Below are 17,630 nucleotides of genomic sequence, written 5' to 3' on the forward strand. Positions count from 1 at the left end.
TCATCTGTGGATCAACATGGCCATCTGTTACCACAACCGTGGGTCGCTGGTGGTTCCAGGCCCTTCTGCTATCCAGGGATTCGGAAAACAACGAGGTCCTGTGACCTCTTTGTTTTGCAAAGATTTAATACAGAGTGCGGTTTATTCAGAACCATGCTAGTCTTACCAGCGTTGGAATGGGCTGACAGGATGATGGAGGTGGGGGATAGATTGACCAATCTCTTCCTTAGCAGCCGCGGGTGGAAAAATACGCTGGTTGTGAAAAACACTCTAAACTTACTTTCTTTTTTTTTTTTTTACCACGCCCAGAACGCTTTCATACCACACCTCTTTTCCAGAAGTTTCCAAACTATGCCCCCGTTCCAGAATTTTCCGAACCACACCCCCTTACAATAGTATAAAGACTGAAGCAGACAGCGACAGAACATGCCGAGATGTTCAATGGTGAACAAAGAAAGATTACAACAAAGTTCGACTCAGCAACAAAGAGACCCCTTACACCCTGGACAAAAACACTTACACCGCGGGTCCTCTTCGCCTCCTCAGAGACGGACGGTCAAGACCTCCAAGGCCCGCCGCCCTCCCCCGAGACAGAGACTCAGGACTATGTGACTATGGTGCTGAACTCTAGCTATGCTGCTATACGGGACTCTGAGACATTTGGCATGCCTCTGGACAGTCAATCTGAGGAGCGAAACCCTGCTAAAGTGGTCTGTGAGGAGGCTGTGGAGGCGGAGGAGTCGTCGGAAGTGGTAAACGCATTTCAATTGGTGTTTCAAGAAAGTTTAATACCTCTAAAGCTACAAACAGATGAGGGTAAGAAATTTGAGGCTCTGATGAAGAAACACAATGTCAAACATTTTAGGACGGCAAGTGACTTAAAAGCATTGGTTGTTAAGCGTTATAACCCTACTCTGAAAACTCGCATGTATAAATATTTTACCGCTCACAACACCAAACGATACCTCGACGTCTTACCGGACCTGGTACAGAGTTATAATAACAGTTATCACTCCTCTATTAAAATGACTCCTATGGAGGTCACAGCGGAGAACACCGATTAAGTGTTCCACAATCTGTACGGCACCTTTGCCTCTCGTCACAGGAATAAAATAAAGATGGCGTTTAAGAAAGGAGATTTGGTGCGTCTGTCGAAAGTGAGAGGCGTTTTCGATAAAAAATACGAGCAGAGTTTTACGGATGAAGTCTTTACAGTGACCGAGCGTATTCCCCGTACACCTCCCGTATATAAATTAGTAGACTACGACGGCGAGCCTATCGAGGGGTCATTTTATGAAGCAGAGTTGCAAAAAGTAAAAATGACCGCCAACAAAATGTTTCAAGTGGAAAAAATCTTAAAACGCCGCACCGTCAAGGGTGAAAAACAGGCTTTTGTTCAATGGAAAAACTGGCCAGAGAAATTCAGCAGCTGGGTTAAATTGGCTGATGTGGTCGGTATATAAAATCTCTGTGTACAAAGACCGCTCCATCACTCGGGCTCAATAGAGAATCATGGAACACACCGCCGCTGAGGGCTTTTATGTGACTCTGCCTTCCAACGCCAGTAAGGAAATACTTAAAAGTAATACAAGCAGTTGCTACACCATTGATTTGGCCAAACCGATTGAACTTGCTGGAGAATGGGTAGTGGGACTATGCAAAATCATATATCCTCGCACGTGGTATAATTTACCGGCAGATTCGGCCTATTTTGAACTGAACTGAGTGACCGACGAGCCTCAGCCCTTGGTGAGTGTAAAATTCAACCGTGGCGCGTACTATAATCGGCCAAAAGATCTCCTGGAATACCTGGTCCCGGCTGTTAAAAAACATGATGCCTCCTTTGATGCCTCTTTTAACAATGTGACCAAGCGGATCGACTTCAAAGGCGACGGTCTTTACAAAATCAAGACCCACCCGCTTCTGGCTTACATGCTCGGACTAAAAGTTAATGAATGGTGGACGCTATCCAAACGACCGTCTACATATCCTTGTGATTTAAACGCTGACATATATAACCTGTTTGTCTATACGGATATCATTCAGTATCAAGCGGTCGGCGACAGTAACTCACCGCTGCTTTGTGTCGTGAATGTATACACTCCAATACACTCCATTATATGCCGCGGTCAAAAAATTCCATCGGAAACATACGCATCGAAATTAAAACAGATCGCAACAAACCCGTGGATTTTGGTTTTGGAAAGACAATGGTGAAACTACACTTATACCAGTGAAACGTTCTTTGTAAGATGCTTCATATCAAAGAAGACCCTCGCCGTTTTGTGGCCTACTATGAGGGACAAGTAGGCGGAGCTTTACCCGGTTTTTATGGAGCTCCGGTTATGTACGGTCGAGGTATAGGGTCAATATTTTCAAAGCTGTTTCGCTTTGTAGCCCCTCTGCTAAAAAAAGGTTTCGCGGTGGCAAAACCGCATCTTAAAACAGCCGCTACAAACATTGCATCAGATGCAGTGAAAGGATTTATGGGTAAACTGAGCGAGAACAAGAATCAAGAAGGCGCCGGCGGTATTTTGGTCTTGTCACGCAGAGCAAGGAAACGCCCGCCAGGTGAGCGGGTTGTTTCGTCTGCATTTAAAAAGCGCCAACCTGTTAAGCGGGGCTAATCAGTCAGGAGACGTCCTCCGAAGAGAAGGAAGTCTGTGCAGAGCTCCGACATATTTTAACGTTACATACAATGGCCCTCTTACATCAGAAATCGGCAGAGTGTACCCTGGCTGAGCTGGATCTCTTTTCAGCTCCCATGACACAATTATCCGTAGAGGATAAAAAATATCAAGAGCACCAGCCGCTATCAGCACTTTCGGACGACTCACGGATTGAATTTTTCATACCTGGAGACGGTGAAAAGTACCTCGATTTAAACAACACGCTGCTTCATCTCAGAGTTAAAATTACAGAGAAAGATGGATCAAACATCCCACCAGATACAGCAGTTGGGCTCATCAACTACCCTCTGAATACAATTTTCAGTCAATGCAACGTTATTCTGGGGGATAGATTAATTTCCCAGTCTAGTGCAACGCATCCGTATAGAGCGGTTATAGAAACCCTGCTCAACTTTTCAGATGACACATTAAAGAGTCAATTTAGTGCCGGTCTGTTTTACAAAGACACCGCCGGCGCCATCGATTCGGTGGTGATTAATAACTGTCCTAACCGGGGACTTGTCCAGAGAGCCCAATTCAGTGCAGAATCTGCCGAGGTGGGGCTGTTGGGCCCATTACATAGTGACATATTTTTCTGCGAAAGACTGATGTTAAACTCTGTTGATTTGAGAATTAAACTGATCCGTAACAGCGATGCATTTTGTCTTATGGGACTGCGTGATTCTGAGTTCTGTCTAAAGATAATATCAGCTTCGCTGTTTGTTAAAAACGTCACCGTTTCCCCCGCTGTACGTCTGGGTCACGCCGCAGCCCTGATGAAAGGAAATACTCTTTATCCGCTCTCACGCGTATGTGTGAAAACCTACTCCATACCGGAAAATTCCAGGATCTGTAACCAGGAAAACCTCTTTCTGGGCACTATGCCTCGCTATTTAGCTTTAGCCATGGTTAAAGTAGATTCTTTTTCAGGAAGACGGGACCTGTCCCCGTTTAATTTTCTTCATAATGACGTTGAATTCCTTGCACTGTGTCAGGATGGGAGGCAGGTGCCTGCTGAAGCCCTGTTCGTGCTCAATCTGGGAGCAAACGAGGACAGCGACGCCTTGGCGCCCATTTCGTCTGGAAATGTACGTCTTGAAATGAGGTTCAGGGTCCCTCTGCCTTACACAACAACGTTAATAGTATACGCTTGTTACGATTCCATTCTGGAGATCAACTCTAAAAGACAAGTGCTGGTGGATTATTATTAAAGATATGGATAATCATCAGCTAGAAAGGCTTTTACATCATCTTATAGGAGACATATTCCACGGCGTGTGGGCTTGTGATCAGCTACCATCGCCAGACCTTTAACCTGCCAGCCTATTTTAGAGTGAACACTCATCCGACCCACAGGCCTGGTCAGCACTGGCTCGCATTGACGTTGGAAGAGGACGGGAGTGCAAGTTTTTTCGACTCTTATGGATTTCCGCCAGATTTTTGTCATTACCCAGCGAGCATTTTACAATTTTTGGAAAGTCGTTCAAAGAAGATACAGTACCATAACCGCCAGCTCCAGCATACTTTCTCTATAGCAGGGGTTCTCAACCTTTTGCAAGCTGGGTCCCCCCAAAGCTGGTCCATTGCAGTTGGGCCCCCCTCCAATTTCTTGGCGAAATGTCTGATAAACGTAGCCTCAAATCCTCCTCTATTTGTGCACGATTGCGGTATTTCGTTTTGATTGCAGTCATTTCTGAGAATCCTGCCTCACACAAATATGCCGACGCGAAAGGGAGGAGAATCTTCAAGGTGACGTCACAGAGTTGAGAGTATTCCTGCATCAATACTGCCCAGATTGACGAAAGAGGGCAGGAGGTCAGTGGCATAACTAACCAACACCAGGGCCCTATGCAGGATTATCAAGGCGGCCCCCCCCCCTACTACTGCATGTGATGACGGCGCAATGTCCACGAGTAGGCTACCATGAATAGGACAGGACAGGATCATAGAGACACAGCATATAAGAGATGAGATGACTGACAAAATCAGGAGTAGCCTACGCGCACCACAACAACAAAAAAACACTGGTGAATGTTGACCATAACACATGAAAAAACACACAAGGGCAGTCCCTCCAGGATTTCACAGCCTTTTTTTGAGATTGTTGCGGCCCAAAACGCCTGATTTCACGGGAGCTTTTGTTAAAAATTGCGATAAAAGTTGTGGTGTCTTTTGTATGTGTGTTGCAATGAAGTTGCAGAAGACAGTGAAAGGTGCAAAAAAAGTTTGAATTTTTTTTTTTATAGTTCTTTAAAAATAAAAAGGAAACTTGTTTTGGGGAGAATAATAATTAGTACTATTAATGAATTACTCTGGGCTGAGATGTCCTAGGGAACCTTAAAAGGCTCAGGATGCTGCAAATGTTGGTATAATAGGAAAATGGCAGGTGGATTTAAGACAAAAAATAATAATTTATTGAATGAATCAAATATGAACATATCTGTCACTGTCAGTGGCTTGTTGATCACATTGTTAGTTAATGTCCTATCCTGGCCACACACACACACACACACACACACACACACACACGCATTCATACGGTTTGATAAAGTACTTATTGGACTTTAACTTATCATTGCACTTACAATAACGAGCATAGCTGTCCTCAATTTAGGTCATCTGCATTTTTTCCTGCATCCACTGTGTGTGATTGTGTGTGTGTGTGTGTGTGTGTGTGTGTGTGCGCGTCAGTCGCGGGGGAAATGGAGCAGCAGCCCCGCCCGCTGCAGAGAGCAGACAGTACTGAAACAGCAGTCGCTTCAGTGAGTATATAATGAAAAATCGTTACAGCGTACATTGATGTTAAAATGTACACACGTTGGCAGTAGAGTCTGAAATGTTTTGAGCGGTCTTTCGCTGTACGTTTTGTTGGTAAATGTGAGCTGTTCAAGTCTCATACACGATCATCTTCATAACAGAAACAAGGAAATTAATTTGACCCGTTCTCACTCCCACTTGGTCAGTGGCTGTTCTCTCATTGCTGACAGGTGCTCAGACGCCGATTGAAATAAATAAAATAAAGTCTGCAAGGCTGGGGAACATGTCGCAGTTCCCTCGACTGATGCGGCCATGCCATAGGTCAAGTTTTTGTGTGAAGGCGTCCATTCTGTCTGCAAGGAGCAAAATCTGAGTTTATATGAGGAGTGGTGTGTGTCTCCACTCTGGTCCGGCTGCAGGCTGGGACTAGTGCGCGAGGCTACTGTGAGGACTTTTGGACGGGGGAGGGGCTCACGGCAACACCCGCTGCTCTTTGAGCACAGTAGCTGCAGAGTGATACGTGCTTTTGAGTCTCCAAACACCACAAAAGTCTCCAATAACACCAGTAAAAGTCGCTAGATTAGTTTTTGACAAAAAAGTCGCCAGGAGGATGATTTGTTTGTGTGTTACAGTCCAACCACTTGCATTTCAACATGGGGGAAATTCTTTTTCTGAATTCTTCTTTTTTTTTTTTCTCCCATCCTATAGCCTACTTGAGTCCGCGCCCCCCCCAGGGGGGCGGGCCCCACCGGTTGAGAACCACTGGTGTATAGAATGAAAACCCTATCTTTCAAGCGGGAACAAACTCTTTTTTATGCTTGAACTTAGCGTTATACCCCTCTTCTCTTACAGGCTCATTTCAAACGCATCTGCATATTTCCTGTATCTCCCTCATTGGATAATTTAACACGTCATTTCAGGGACACGCCTTTCTTCTAGAACCTTCCGGAACAGTCCAGTCACACACATCTGGAAGGCATCAATCACTTTATATATATATATATATATATATGGAATCTTATGAGACAGGGCTCCTACTGTAGCCTGTTAGTCCTCTAAAATGTTATATAATAACATTGAGGAAATGCAGAAATGATTTACAAACGCACAACAGCAGCTACTTATAGAAAATACCAGGGCAAATAAGTTGAAAACTTGTCGCTTGCATAATATTTGCGCCTTTCTGTGGTTATCTTTTCTAATGTCCAGGTATAGAATAATTTCAGACCCTGCTGACTGGCTGAAGGTGGACAAAGACACAGGCCTGATTAAAGTTAAAGGTGTTATGGACAGAGAGTCCGTCTTCGTCAGCGACTACAAATACATAACACTCATTGGTGCATATGACAATGGTAGGTGGGAGGCAAGACTTAAACTTGCATATGCTCATCTGGTTACACACATACGTGTGAATTTTTGGCTGCTACAGTAAAATGGAGACTTTACCCTTTGTTTGCACTGCTTTAGTACCAAAAACATGGACTTTATCTTACTTTGATTGTTTTAGCTTACCTACAATTTTGAGTTCTCCTGATGTGTGTGAATATGTCTGTCACCCCCCCCGCCCCCTCCCCCAGGTGAAGTCCCAGCCACAGGCACTGGTACTCTAATAATCCAGCTCATAGATGTCAATGATAATGCACCCACCATTGAGGAACGTGCAATCAAGGTGCGTCTCCCTTGCCAAACTCTTAGGCCGGTTACACACTGCCGGTGTGGCGTGAGCGTGTCAGCTGCGTGGCGGCTGCATGGATTTTGTCTGTCTTTACACACCAGAAAGATGTCTGACGCGGTGCTGCTGCTGCTAGCCTTGTCTGGACACATGTATGTTTCCCACTGATAAAATGAAATACCATGTTAAACATAAATATATACTGATTTGATTACAGCAAAGACAACGTCGGTAGCATTGACGGCAAAATAGGCTACAGAATATTTCGTTCTGCATTGACAGGTGCAATATTAGAATTTTTTTTTTTAAATTACATTCCTATATATGCATTTATATCAAAACCTAGAGGCTTTCAAACATCATGTCATTTATTAATTAATATGCAGTCGTTTCTAAATGACATTTTTTTTCCTATTCTATTTTGCCTGGAAACGCTTCCAACACACTCGCGTCTCGCGTGAAAAATAGGCGTCGGTCCTATTTCTAGCCACACCTGAGAGGCGCGTCTCACGCAGGCAGTGTGTAAGCTCTAACCTGTTAACATGGGAGCCGAAATATAAACGGACACGTTCACGCAACGCGTCCAGTGTGTAACCGGCCTTAAAGGACCAGTGTGTAGGATTAAGTGGCATCTGGCGGTGAGGTTGCAGATTGCAACAATTGTGTAGTAAAACCTAGGGTAGCCTTCAGGTAATCTAAAAATGCGAAAGGCTCTCTCTACAGAGACAGTGTTTGGTTTGTCCATTCTGGGTTACTGTAGAAACATGTATAAGGTTACACTATATTAGTCTCACTTTGCCAGACCTTCCTTCACAGTGCGGAGGAGGGTCTGGCTAGTCAACAGCATTCTGGGATGGGAGAAAAACGTGTTCTTTTTTTTTAACCTTTAGTTATCCAGGTAAGTAACACTATGTAAATATAAGGGCTCATTCTTTTGTTTATTGTATTTATAGCTTTTCTGAAGAAACAAATACAACAGAACACAACAAAGCACACACCCCACCCACATAAAACAAAAAGACCACCGTAGACTAATAAGTAACTAAAGAAGAAAAAAAAAATCATGTAACGGAGTATATACATATACACACACAAGTCCAATTAAATGAAATCAAGTTTGCTCTTCTTAAAGACATATAAAACAAGTTGAAACCAGTCACCAAGTAAACATCAACAATGTATCAACATTAAAGATAAGATGCAAAAATTAAGCATTTTAAGATTTTTTATAGGGAAGACAAAAATGGCTGCCATATTTTGTCATAGGTTGGTAAGTTGTAAGAGGCACTGCATCGTACTTTCTACAAGTTAGATATCTCTGCTAGCCAGGTCTTAAAGGAGGGACAATCCTCACTGGGAACAGTCTTACGATGAAAGTGGTTCAACGCTTTCAGATGATAGGTCCCGCCAAGAACCGCAGTACACGGTTCTAGTACATATTGTGTGCAATCATGTCCCAGTAATTGCTGTTGCCAACTTATCTCCGAGGAGCTTATTCCCCGGAGTCCTTATGTTTTCCTGCCACGCAGTTTTCCTTGGATGAGAGTGGCACCATGGTTGCAGCTGCCGCTGTGGTCCTGCTCAACACCCTGCTACACCGTGCTATGCCCTACTATGCCCTGCCGTTCCCTGCTATGGGACACAAGATTGGGTTCACGAGATGGTCAGTGTATGTTTTGGTCATTCGATTTTCATTTCAATAACAGGTATTAAAAAACAAAAAAAAGAATTGTTATTTGATTTTCGTTTTAAAATAAAAAAAATTGAAATTGAAATACAAGGCGTTTTTTCCTTTTCATTGTCAAAAGGGAATGTGAAAATTTAAAACATGCTTCGTTTTTCATTTCCCATTTCATACAACAAAAAATTAAATAAAATATAAAAAATGCTGAACGGATGTTGCATTTCCAAGGCAGTAGCACATTCTCTTAATACATCCATGAGTAGCACCGGTGTAGCCTATCAGTTTGGCTTTAACCCAGGCTGCAATTGAGGGAAACTGTAGCCTAACTTCCTGAGCGACTGATCATCCGTTTTTTGCACCTCTTTATATAAATATACATAAATATGGCATCATGAACTACATAAATGAGGCAATACATATAAACATATGCATTAGTCATTATAGTTCAATTTATGTTTTACTTTTATTTATTTCAGGGGACTTTGATTTATTTCCGTCTATTTATTTGCACGTTATATTCAAAGGAAGTTTGGTTATTTCACAAAATAAAAGCAACTAGCAAGCCTGCCTGACATCAGTGCATCAAAGCATGTCTACCTGCAAAGAAAAGAAAATATGAATAAAACACGAGCGCGACAGATTCATCTGATTCCCAGTTTAGCTAGAGCGGGTAACGCCAGCTCTGCAGAGGGACCAGAGTCAGTCAGCACTGGGGAGCGAACATAGAGCGAACCCGGGACCCAGATCTAGCTAGCTGCAGCTGCTAGATCTGGGTCTATAACATTTTCATTTATATTTTCGAGTGATTTTATTTTTTGTTATATGAACTAGAAAATGAAAATCAAAGCATATTTTAAATTTCTCCCACCCCCCTTTTGAACATGAAAAGGAAAAAACGCCTTTTATTTCAATTTAAAATTTTGTATTTTAAAACAAAAATCAAATAACCATTCGTTTTTTGTTTTTTTAATACATGTTTATGAAATGAAAATCGAATGGCCAAAATATACACTGACCACGAGATGAACACAAGGCGAGGTTTTAACATTATTTTTAAGAAAACTTCAATGAAGAAATAAGACTTTATTCAATCGAAAGTTACTAAATGAAAATCGAGCACAGAATGGTTTTGCCACAAACTCAAATAACTGGCTTCTCTCTTGTACAGTGGGGGAAATAAGTATTTGACCCCTTGCTGATTTTGCAGGTTTGCCCACTTACAAAGAAAGCAAAAATCTACAATTTTAATCATATGTACATTCTAACAGTGAAAGACAGAATCCCAAAGAAAATTCCAGAAAATCACATCATATGAATTTATTAAAATTGATAACCATCTGATGAGGAAAAACAAGTATTTGACCCCCTGGACAAACAGCATGTTAATATTTTGTAGAAAAGCCATTATTGGCCAGCACAGATGTCAAACGGTTTTTATAGTTGGTGACAAGGTTTGTGCACATTTCGGCAGGGATGTTGGCCCACTCCTCCCTGCAGACAGCCAAATCATTCAGGTTCCGAGGTTGTCGCCTGGCAACTCGAATTTTAAGCTCCCTCCAAAGATTTTCAATCGGATTCAGGTCTGGAGACTGGCTAGGCCACTCCAGAACCTTGATGTGCTTCTTCTTCAGCCACTCTTTTGTTGTTTTGGCGGTGTGCTTGGGGTCGTTGTCGTGCTGAAACACCCATCCTCGAGCCATCTTCAGCTCTCTCACTGAGGGAAGGAGATGTCGGTCCAGAATTCCACAAAACATGGCCCCGTCCATCCTCCCCTCAATACGATGGAGTTGTCCCGTCCCCTTGGCTGAAAAGCACCCCCAAAGCATGATGTTGCCACCACCATGCTTGACGGTGGGGATGGTGTTCTTTGGGTTGTACTCTGTGTTCTTTGCCCTCCAAACACGACGAGTTGAGTTGAGGCCAAAAAGTTCTATTTTGGTCTCATCTGACCACATCACCTTCTTCCAGGCCTCTTCTGAGTCGTCCAGGTGGTGAATGGCGAACTTCATGCGGGCCTGTACATGTTTCTTCTTGAGCAGGGGGACCTTGCGTGCGCTGCAGGATTTCAATCCATGACGGCGAGTGTGTTACCAACCGTTCTTTTGTAACTGTGGTCCCAGCTGCCTTCAGTTGATTCATCAGTTCCCCCTTGTGGTTTTGGGATGATTCCTCACTGTTCGCATGATCAGGGACACCCCACGAGGCAAGATCTTGTGTGGAGGCCCAGACCGAGGGAGGTTGGCGGTGGTGTGGTGCTTCTTCCATTTCCTGATAACTGCACCGACAGTTGATCTTTTTCTCTCCAAGTTGCTTTCCGATTCTCTTGTAGCCCATCCCAGCCTTGTGCAGATCAACAATCTTGTCCCTGATGTCCGTGAGAAAGCTCTTTGGTCTTGCCCATGGTGGTGATGTTGGATGCTGGTTGTTTGGGTGTTGACAGGTGTCTTTTATACAGGTAACGAGGTGAGGCAGGTGTATTTGATGTAGATAATTGGTTCGGATTGGGGCTGTGTCTTAAAGAAAGACTAACTGGCTTGTAGGAGCCAGAATACTTGCTGTTTGTCCAGGGGGTCAAATACTTGTTTTTCCTCATCAGATGGTTATCAATTTTAATAAATTCATATGATGTGATTTACTGGAATTTTCTTTGGGATTCTGTCTTTCACTGTTAGAATGTACATATGATTACAATTGTAGATTTTTGCATTCTTTGTAAGTGGGCAAACCTGCAAAATCAGCAAAGGGTCAAATACTTATTTCCCCCACTGTATAACTAACAGTTTCACCATTACTTATTCATATGTACGGTGGAGAGAGTCTCTTCAATCAGAGAACCAAGGTTACAATGTAACCAAGTGTTTTCTGGCAGTAGTTGAGACTAGTTGTTTTTTATACTTAAATTTGTCTTTGTACAGTAGGCAGAGAGAAATAAAGCTTATTTTATTGTTTCACAGTGATTACATTCTAAAGCAAAAATACAAACACAGATGCTCTTTTCTAATCCTCTGCATTTTATTAATTGCTGCAGTAAACAAGGAAGTAGGCTACTCTAGTACTGATTTATGACCATTATAGGACGAAGGGAGAACATTTCTCTTTGTTTAATGTCATTAAAAGTAAAGTTAGGTTTTGCTGTTCGCTTCCCGACTCATTTTAAAAACGACAGAGAAAGAGTGATCGCCCCGAGACAGCTCCACAGTGAACGGCACGCTGCACATGCGTGTGTCTCGGCCAAGTGAGGGGGAGAGAGAGAGAGGGGGAGAGAGAGAGAGAGAGAGAGAGAGAGAGAGAGAGAGACAGAGCAGTGGTACTCTAACGTTCTATTTCGTATAGGATTCACCCTCTAAGAGCTGTTGATATTGGGTTTATCCCTCACGCATGCGCAGTCATGAAGATTTCTTTCGTGCCCTTGTGCCCTTCACGGGCCTCTCTTACGTCCACAGTTACTGTACAGTATATTACAGCTGCGAGACCAGAGATCTGCTCCCTATATGTTACCCATGATGAACACGTGGATGTTGAAGCTAATCACAAACGGCTATACGCTTCAATTCGCCAGCCCTCCCCCGGTTCTTACTGGCGTGGTAAAAACTATCATGCTATCTCAAGTTCAGATAATGGCTCTGATGTCCGAGCTGGCGGAACTGCTGGAAAAATATGCTATAGTCTAATCTCTCGCGTCCCTCCAGAGGAGGAAAACGACGGGTTTTAATCCCGTTATTTCCTAGAACAGGAGCAAACAGGAGGGATGAGACCGATGCTGGACCTGTCTTTGTTCAACCGGTGCATCCTGGAGTGACCGTTCCACATGTTGACGGCCGTACATGCGTCGCAGTGTGTGCGCCCAGCGATGGGTTCACTTCCATTGACCTGAATGCACGTTTACGTTCCGGTCAACCCCAAACACAGAAAATTCCTGTGCTTTTCCTCACTGGGAGCTCAATAGACAAACGGCTACTCGCTGGCCATTGTATGTCCTCTAAATGTATCAAGGTGGTTTTTCAGCCATTGCGCAGAGGGGATCATTGTTCTGGTAGACAACCTAATCCTTATGACACCCTCCGAGAGAGCTGCATTCCACACAGTGGAGGCTGTGCAGCATCTACAAACACTGAATTAGCCACAAAGGGTTCGCCGATCCCCTCACAGGCGATAGTTTATCTGGTGTGGACATAAACTCCGCTACTATGAAAACCAGGCTGGATGCATTAAACTCTCACAGGGTGGTGCAAGTCACGTACGGCTCCTCTATGAGTAAACACACACACGTTGCACATGATGAAAAATTCAGAGATGGTTGCGCCTGATAGTCGACAAGTACCTTAAGGGAATGTTGAAAAGAACTTTGAAAAGAGAGTTCATTCACCTATGTTGCGCCCTTTTTCGTCGTGCCACAAGGACTGTGGAGAGAGATGTTTTTTTGCGCATCCCTTAGTGAAGCGTTTGTTGAAGAGGATCAGACGACAGAAACCTGTTGTGCGTTCTCTAGCACCTTTATGGGATTTAATCCCAGTGCTCCTGTTTCTGGGGTTCCGCTTTTGAGCCTATGGTACAAATCTCTCTCAGTTGTTCCTGACAACAGCGCCCCTCTTAGCCTTGATGTTGGCTAGGAGAATGAGTGACTTATGCACGCTTTCGTTCTCACTGTCCTGCTTTTCTATTAGAGAGGACGGGAGCGTGGCAAAGCCAAATCCTTCATTCATGCTGAAAGTCAAAACAAACTATTTTCGGCCGAGAATTTCTTACCTTGAGGGTTTCTTCCTTCCGCCTCATAACAGAGAACCACGCGTCTCACCGAGTCTGCCCCATGCCCATTATCTCAGTATGTTTTACACACGACAGAAATCAGGCGAAGCAGCTCTTCGTTCACTAAATAACAATCACGCAGCTCTTTTGAAACAGCGGCTGTCTCACCGGCTGTGTGAGGTTATCACCCACGCTTTTTTTACTTCCGCTTTCATTGTGTCTCCATGATTCACTCGGTCTTATCCGCACTTAATAGCATGCAGAGGTGTCAAGTAACTTAACTTACTTAAGTAGAAATTTTGGGTATCTATACTTTACTGGAGTAATTATTTTACAGCATACTTTTTACTTCTACTCCTTACATTTTTACGCAAGTATCTGTACTTCATTCTCCTTAGTATAAAATATACCTAAAAATAGCCTCGTACTCCTATTTCAGTTCAGCTTGTTTTCATTCCGGCTTGTCATCATTCAAAAACACACACACACACAAACACACACACACACACACACACACACACACACACACACACACACACACACACACACACACACACACACACACACACACACACACACACACACACACACACACACACACACACACACACACACCAGAGATGCTCACAAGTCTCTGAGTTAGAGTCCAAGTCAAGTCTCAAGTCTCTTGTGGTTATAATAAGAGTTGCATCACGTACAGAGACCCATCCAGGCTGCTTAGAACACTGCATAGCTATATTAACAAAAAAGTGTGAAATAACTGAAAACATGTCTTATATTTTAGATTCTTCAAAGTAGCCACCCTTTGCGTTTTTATTAATAAGGGGAAAAATTCCACTAATTAACCCTGACAAAGCACACCTGTGAAGTGAAAACCATTTCAGGTGACTACCTCATGAAGCCCATTGAGAGAACACCAAGGGTTTGCAGAGTTATCAAAAAAGCAAAGGGTGGCTACTTTGAAGAATCTAAAATATAAGACATGTTTTCAGTTATTTCACACTTTTTTGTTAAGTACATAATTCCACATGTGTTCATTCATAGTTTTGATGCCTTCAGTGAGAATCTACAATGTAAATAGTCATGAAAATAAAGGACACATTGAATGAGAAGGTGTGTCCAAACTTTTGGCCTGTACTGTATAAGGAATTCAAAACATGCAATATGCTATTATGACTCCTTTATCTATCAGCATACAGTATCAGCTTTGATTTTGGTATATAATCAATTCAATTCAATTTTATTTATAGTATCAAATCATAACAAGAGTTATCTCGAGACACTTTACAGATAGAGTAGGTCTAGACCACACTATAAATTCCAAAACCCCAACAATTACAGTAATTCCCTCAAGAGCAAGCATTAGCAGTGGCTATTGCGACAGTGGCAAGAAAAAAATCCCTTTTAGGAAGAAACCTCGGCAGACCCAGACTCTTGGTAGGTGGTGTCTGACGGGCCGGTTGGGGGGGTGATGAACAGTGGTGATAACAGTCACATTAAAGATAATAGTGTCAGTGTAAACAGACTATTGCAACATGATAAAAACACCAAGAATGCTTTACTTTTAAGTTAATATCTGCACTACAGTGCACTTCCTTATGATAGAGAATCCTCAATTATTTGTTATTTACTTAGTGGCAGATCCATGTAATATGCACAGCCTATGCAACTAATCATACCTTATAAACTACTGTAAGTCAACACATCCCAGACTCTCAAACCAGTGTAACGTTATAACTAAATGTAACTGTAACGTTATATGATCAACAATAATCCTGTAACCTGTTTGCAGACAACGTTAATAATTAACGTCATGGCAGACAGTGGCACGTAAATGATTAAAGTAACGTTAATCGACCACCACAAGTTTGGCAATTAAACAAACGCTCATTTATATTTCATAAGGGAGACAGTCGGAGTTAACCTCCCGTAACGTTAGGTCGTAGCTAAAGCAAGAAGCAAGCTAACGGTAGATGGTCAATGCTGAGCTAAACATGTTTACTCACCTATCAGGGTGCGTTTTCAGATGCCTGATAAAATTAGATGTGGTTGAGCCAGAATCTTTTATCGTGATACCGCATATTTTGCATTGAGTGCTTCTTTTGTTTGGGCCTTATTGTTTTTGAATGCAAAACTTACGATGAATGGCACAGCAGCGGCCGGTGAATTTGACATGTTTGTTTGTTGTCCTCCAGCCAGCAGTACGTGTAGGCAGGTTATAGGTAATGAAGTGAGGGGTATAACCATTGACATATATATAAGGGTATAGCGAGCTCGTCAGACATTTCCTAAAAATAAACACTGTTCACGAGTCCCGCAGCTTGAGTCCGAGTCGAGTCTGAAGTCTTTTGAGGACGAGTCTCAAGTCGAGTCTGAAGTCGCACTCGAGTCCGAGTCTCAAACTCAAGTCCGAGTCTCAAACTCGAGTCCCCATCTCTGACACACACACACACACACACACACACACACACACACACACACACACACACACACACACACACACACAAAAACCCTATCCAAATTGCTCCATCCGGAGAGTGTGAATTTGATTGTGGTTGGATGAGAAGAATAAACATATACCATTCCGACACCCTCTTGGTTTGTACACAATCCATCGCACCTGCACAGACCCGGTGCTAATACGCCACCGGAGGCAGAAAGATCTAGCTTTTGCTGCTTGGAGGACTTTGCTCCGAGTCCTTGCTAGTGGATGGCGAGCTATCATCTGTGGTGGAGGTATCGCTGGTTTCGGCCACTAGCTTTGTAGATGCGTGTGTCGTTGTGAGATGCTTCATTAAATTAGAGTTGCTTATAACGGATGTCGACAAAGTCTTCGCTCCTGAACATAATGTACACATGCACGTTCTTGCCTTTGACCACAAATAATTTGAAGTAGTGCATATCTCCACCTTGAAAATGCCAACTTTTCATCGGATTGCTCCTGACTCGCCATCTCTGCCTAATCTGTTTAACTGTTGTGTGTCTGGCTCTGATTGGCTACCATGAAACACGACTCTGCCTTAGCCAATCATAATCGCTTACCTCGTTATTAACCCACCTCCTCAGTAGCTGTTAGCAAGGGATGCGTTCGGATTACACAGTTTATTCAATCAATGCATAGTAACGCACCGCATTTAACGTCCAGTAATGTTAACGGCGTTGTAACAACGGGAAAAGTAATTAGTTAGATTACCCCGTTACTGAAAAAGTAACGCCGTTACCTAACGCCGTTCTTTTAAACGGCATTATTCCAAACACTGTTAAAGTATAGGGTGTTGCTCAGTATCACATGTAGACCACACATTATAAATTTCATGTAAATCGGATGATTTTTGTCATAGAAGGCTGATTTCCTATTGCCAGTAGGGGCCCGCGCTATGACCAAAAGTAAACTTTTGCTTACAGATGGCCTAGACCCTTGTCAATCTTGAGAAATTTCGGCCAAATTGGACAATGTACACTCAAGTTTCTTCAGCTTCTTCATTCATCGATAAAACTCAAAACGTCCGGCACGCCACACACACACCATTTGGCAAAAACTCAAGCTTTTAATACATTTTTATCACTGAGGTCTTGAGACAGCACAAAACGTATTTGAAGTTGATTTGATGAAATCTCTAGGAGGAGTTTGTTAAAGTATAGCACCTTGACTTTAGGCCTACTTCCTGTTGCCACTACGGGGTGCTATGACTTTGAGCCAATATCGGCCTGTATATTTCCTCAGGGTTGGACTCTTATGAATTCTTGAAATTCCATGACCAAAATTTTTCTTTTAATACAATTTCATCTTTCACGTCTTAAGACCAAATTTGAAGTTGATCGGATGAAATCTCTAGGAGGAGTTCGTTAAAGTACGACATATGAAAATGGCAAAAAAACGTTGAAATTTTGTACAATCAATTAAAAATGGCCAACTTCCTGTTGGCTTTAGGGCATTGCTCCAATAAGCTTTTGTGTTTGTCTTTACATGTTACATATGTGTACCAGGTTTCGTAAGTCTACGTGAAACATTCTGCAGGGGCTCATTTTTTAAAATGTTTTGTAAGGGGTACTAGTGAGCAATTTTTTTAACTATTTTATAACTATTTACGAAACCATTAAA

General features: G+C 42.8%; 1 protein-coding gene across 1 annotated transcript in view; it reads left to right on the top strand.

The window, feature by feature from the left end:
• The window catches only part of LOC114552230 (B-cadherin), a 56,865-nt gene that overhangs the window by 33,657 nt on the left and 5,578 nt on the right, over positions 1-17,630 (top strand). Inside the window, exons 14-15 of the mRNA XM_028572880.1 lie at positions 6,636-6,778; positions 7,004-7,095. Of these exons, the coding sequence (XP_028428681.1) occupies positions 6,636-6,778; positions 7,004-7,095 (235 nt within the window). The remainder of the gene's footprint in view (positions 1-6,635; positions 6,779-7,003; positions 7,096-17,630) is intronic.

This window comes from Perca flavescens, chromosome 3 (genome assembly GCF_004354835.1).
Source record: "Perca flavescens isolate YP-PL-M2 chromosome 3, PFLA_1.0, whole genome shotgun sequence".
NCBI lineage: Eukaryota > Metazoa > Chordata > Actinopteri > Perciformes > Percidae > Perca > Perca flavescens.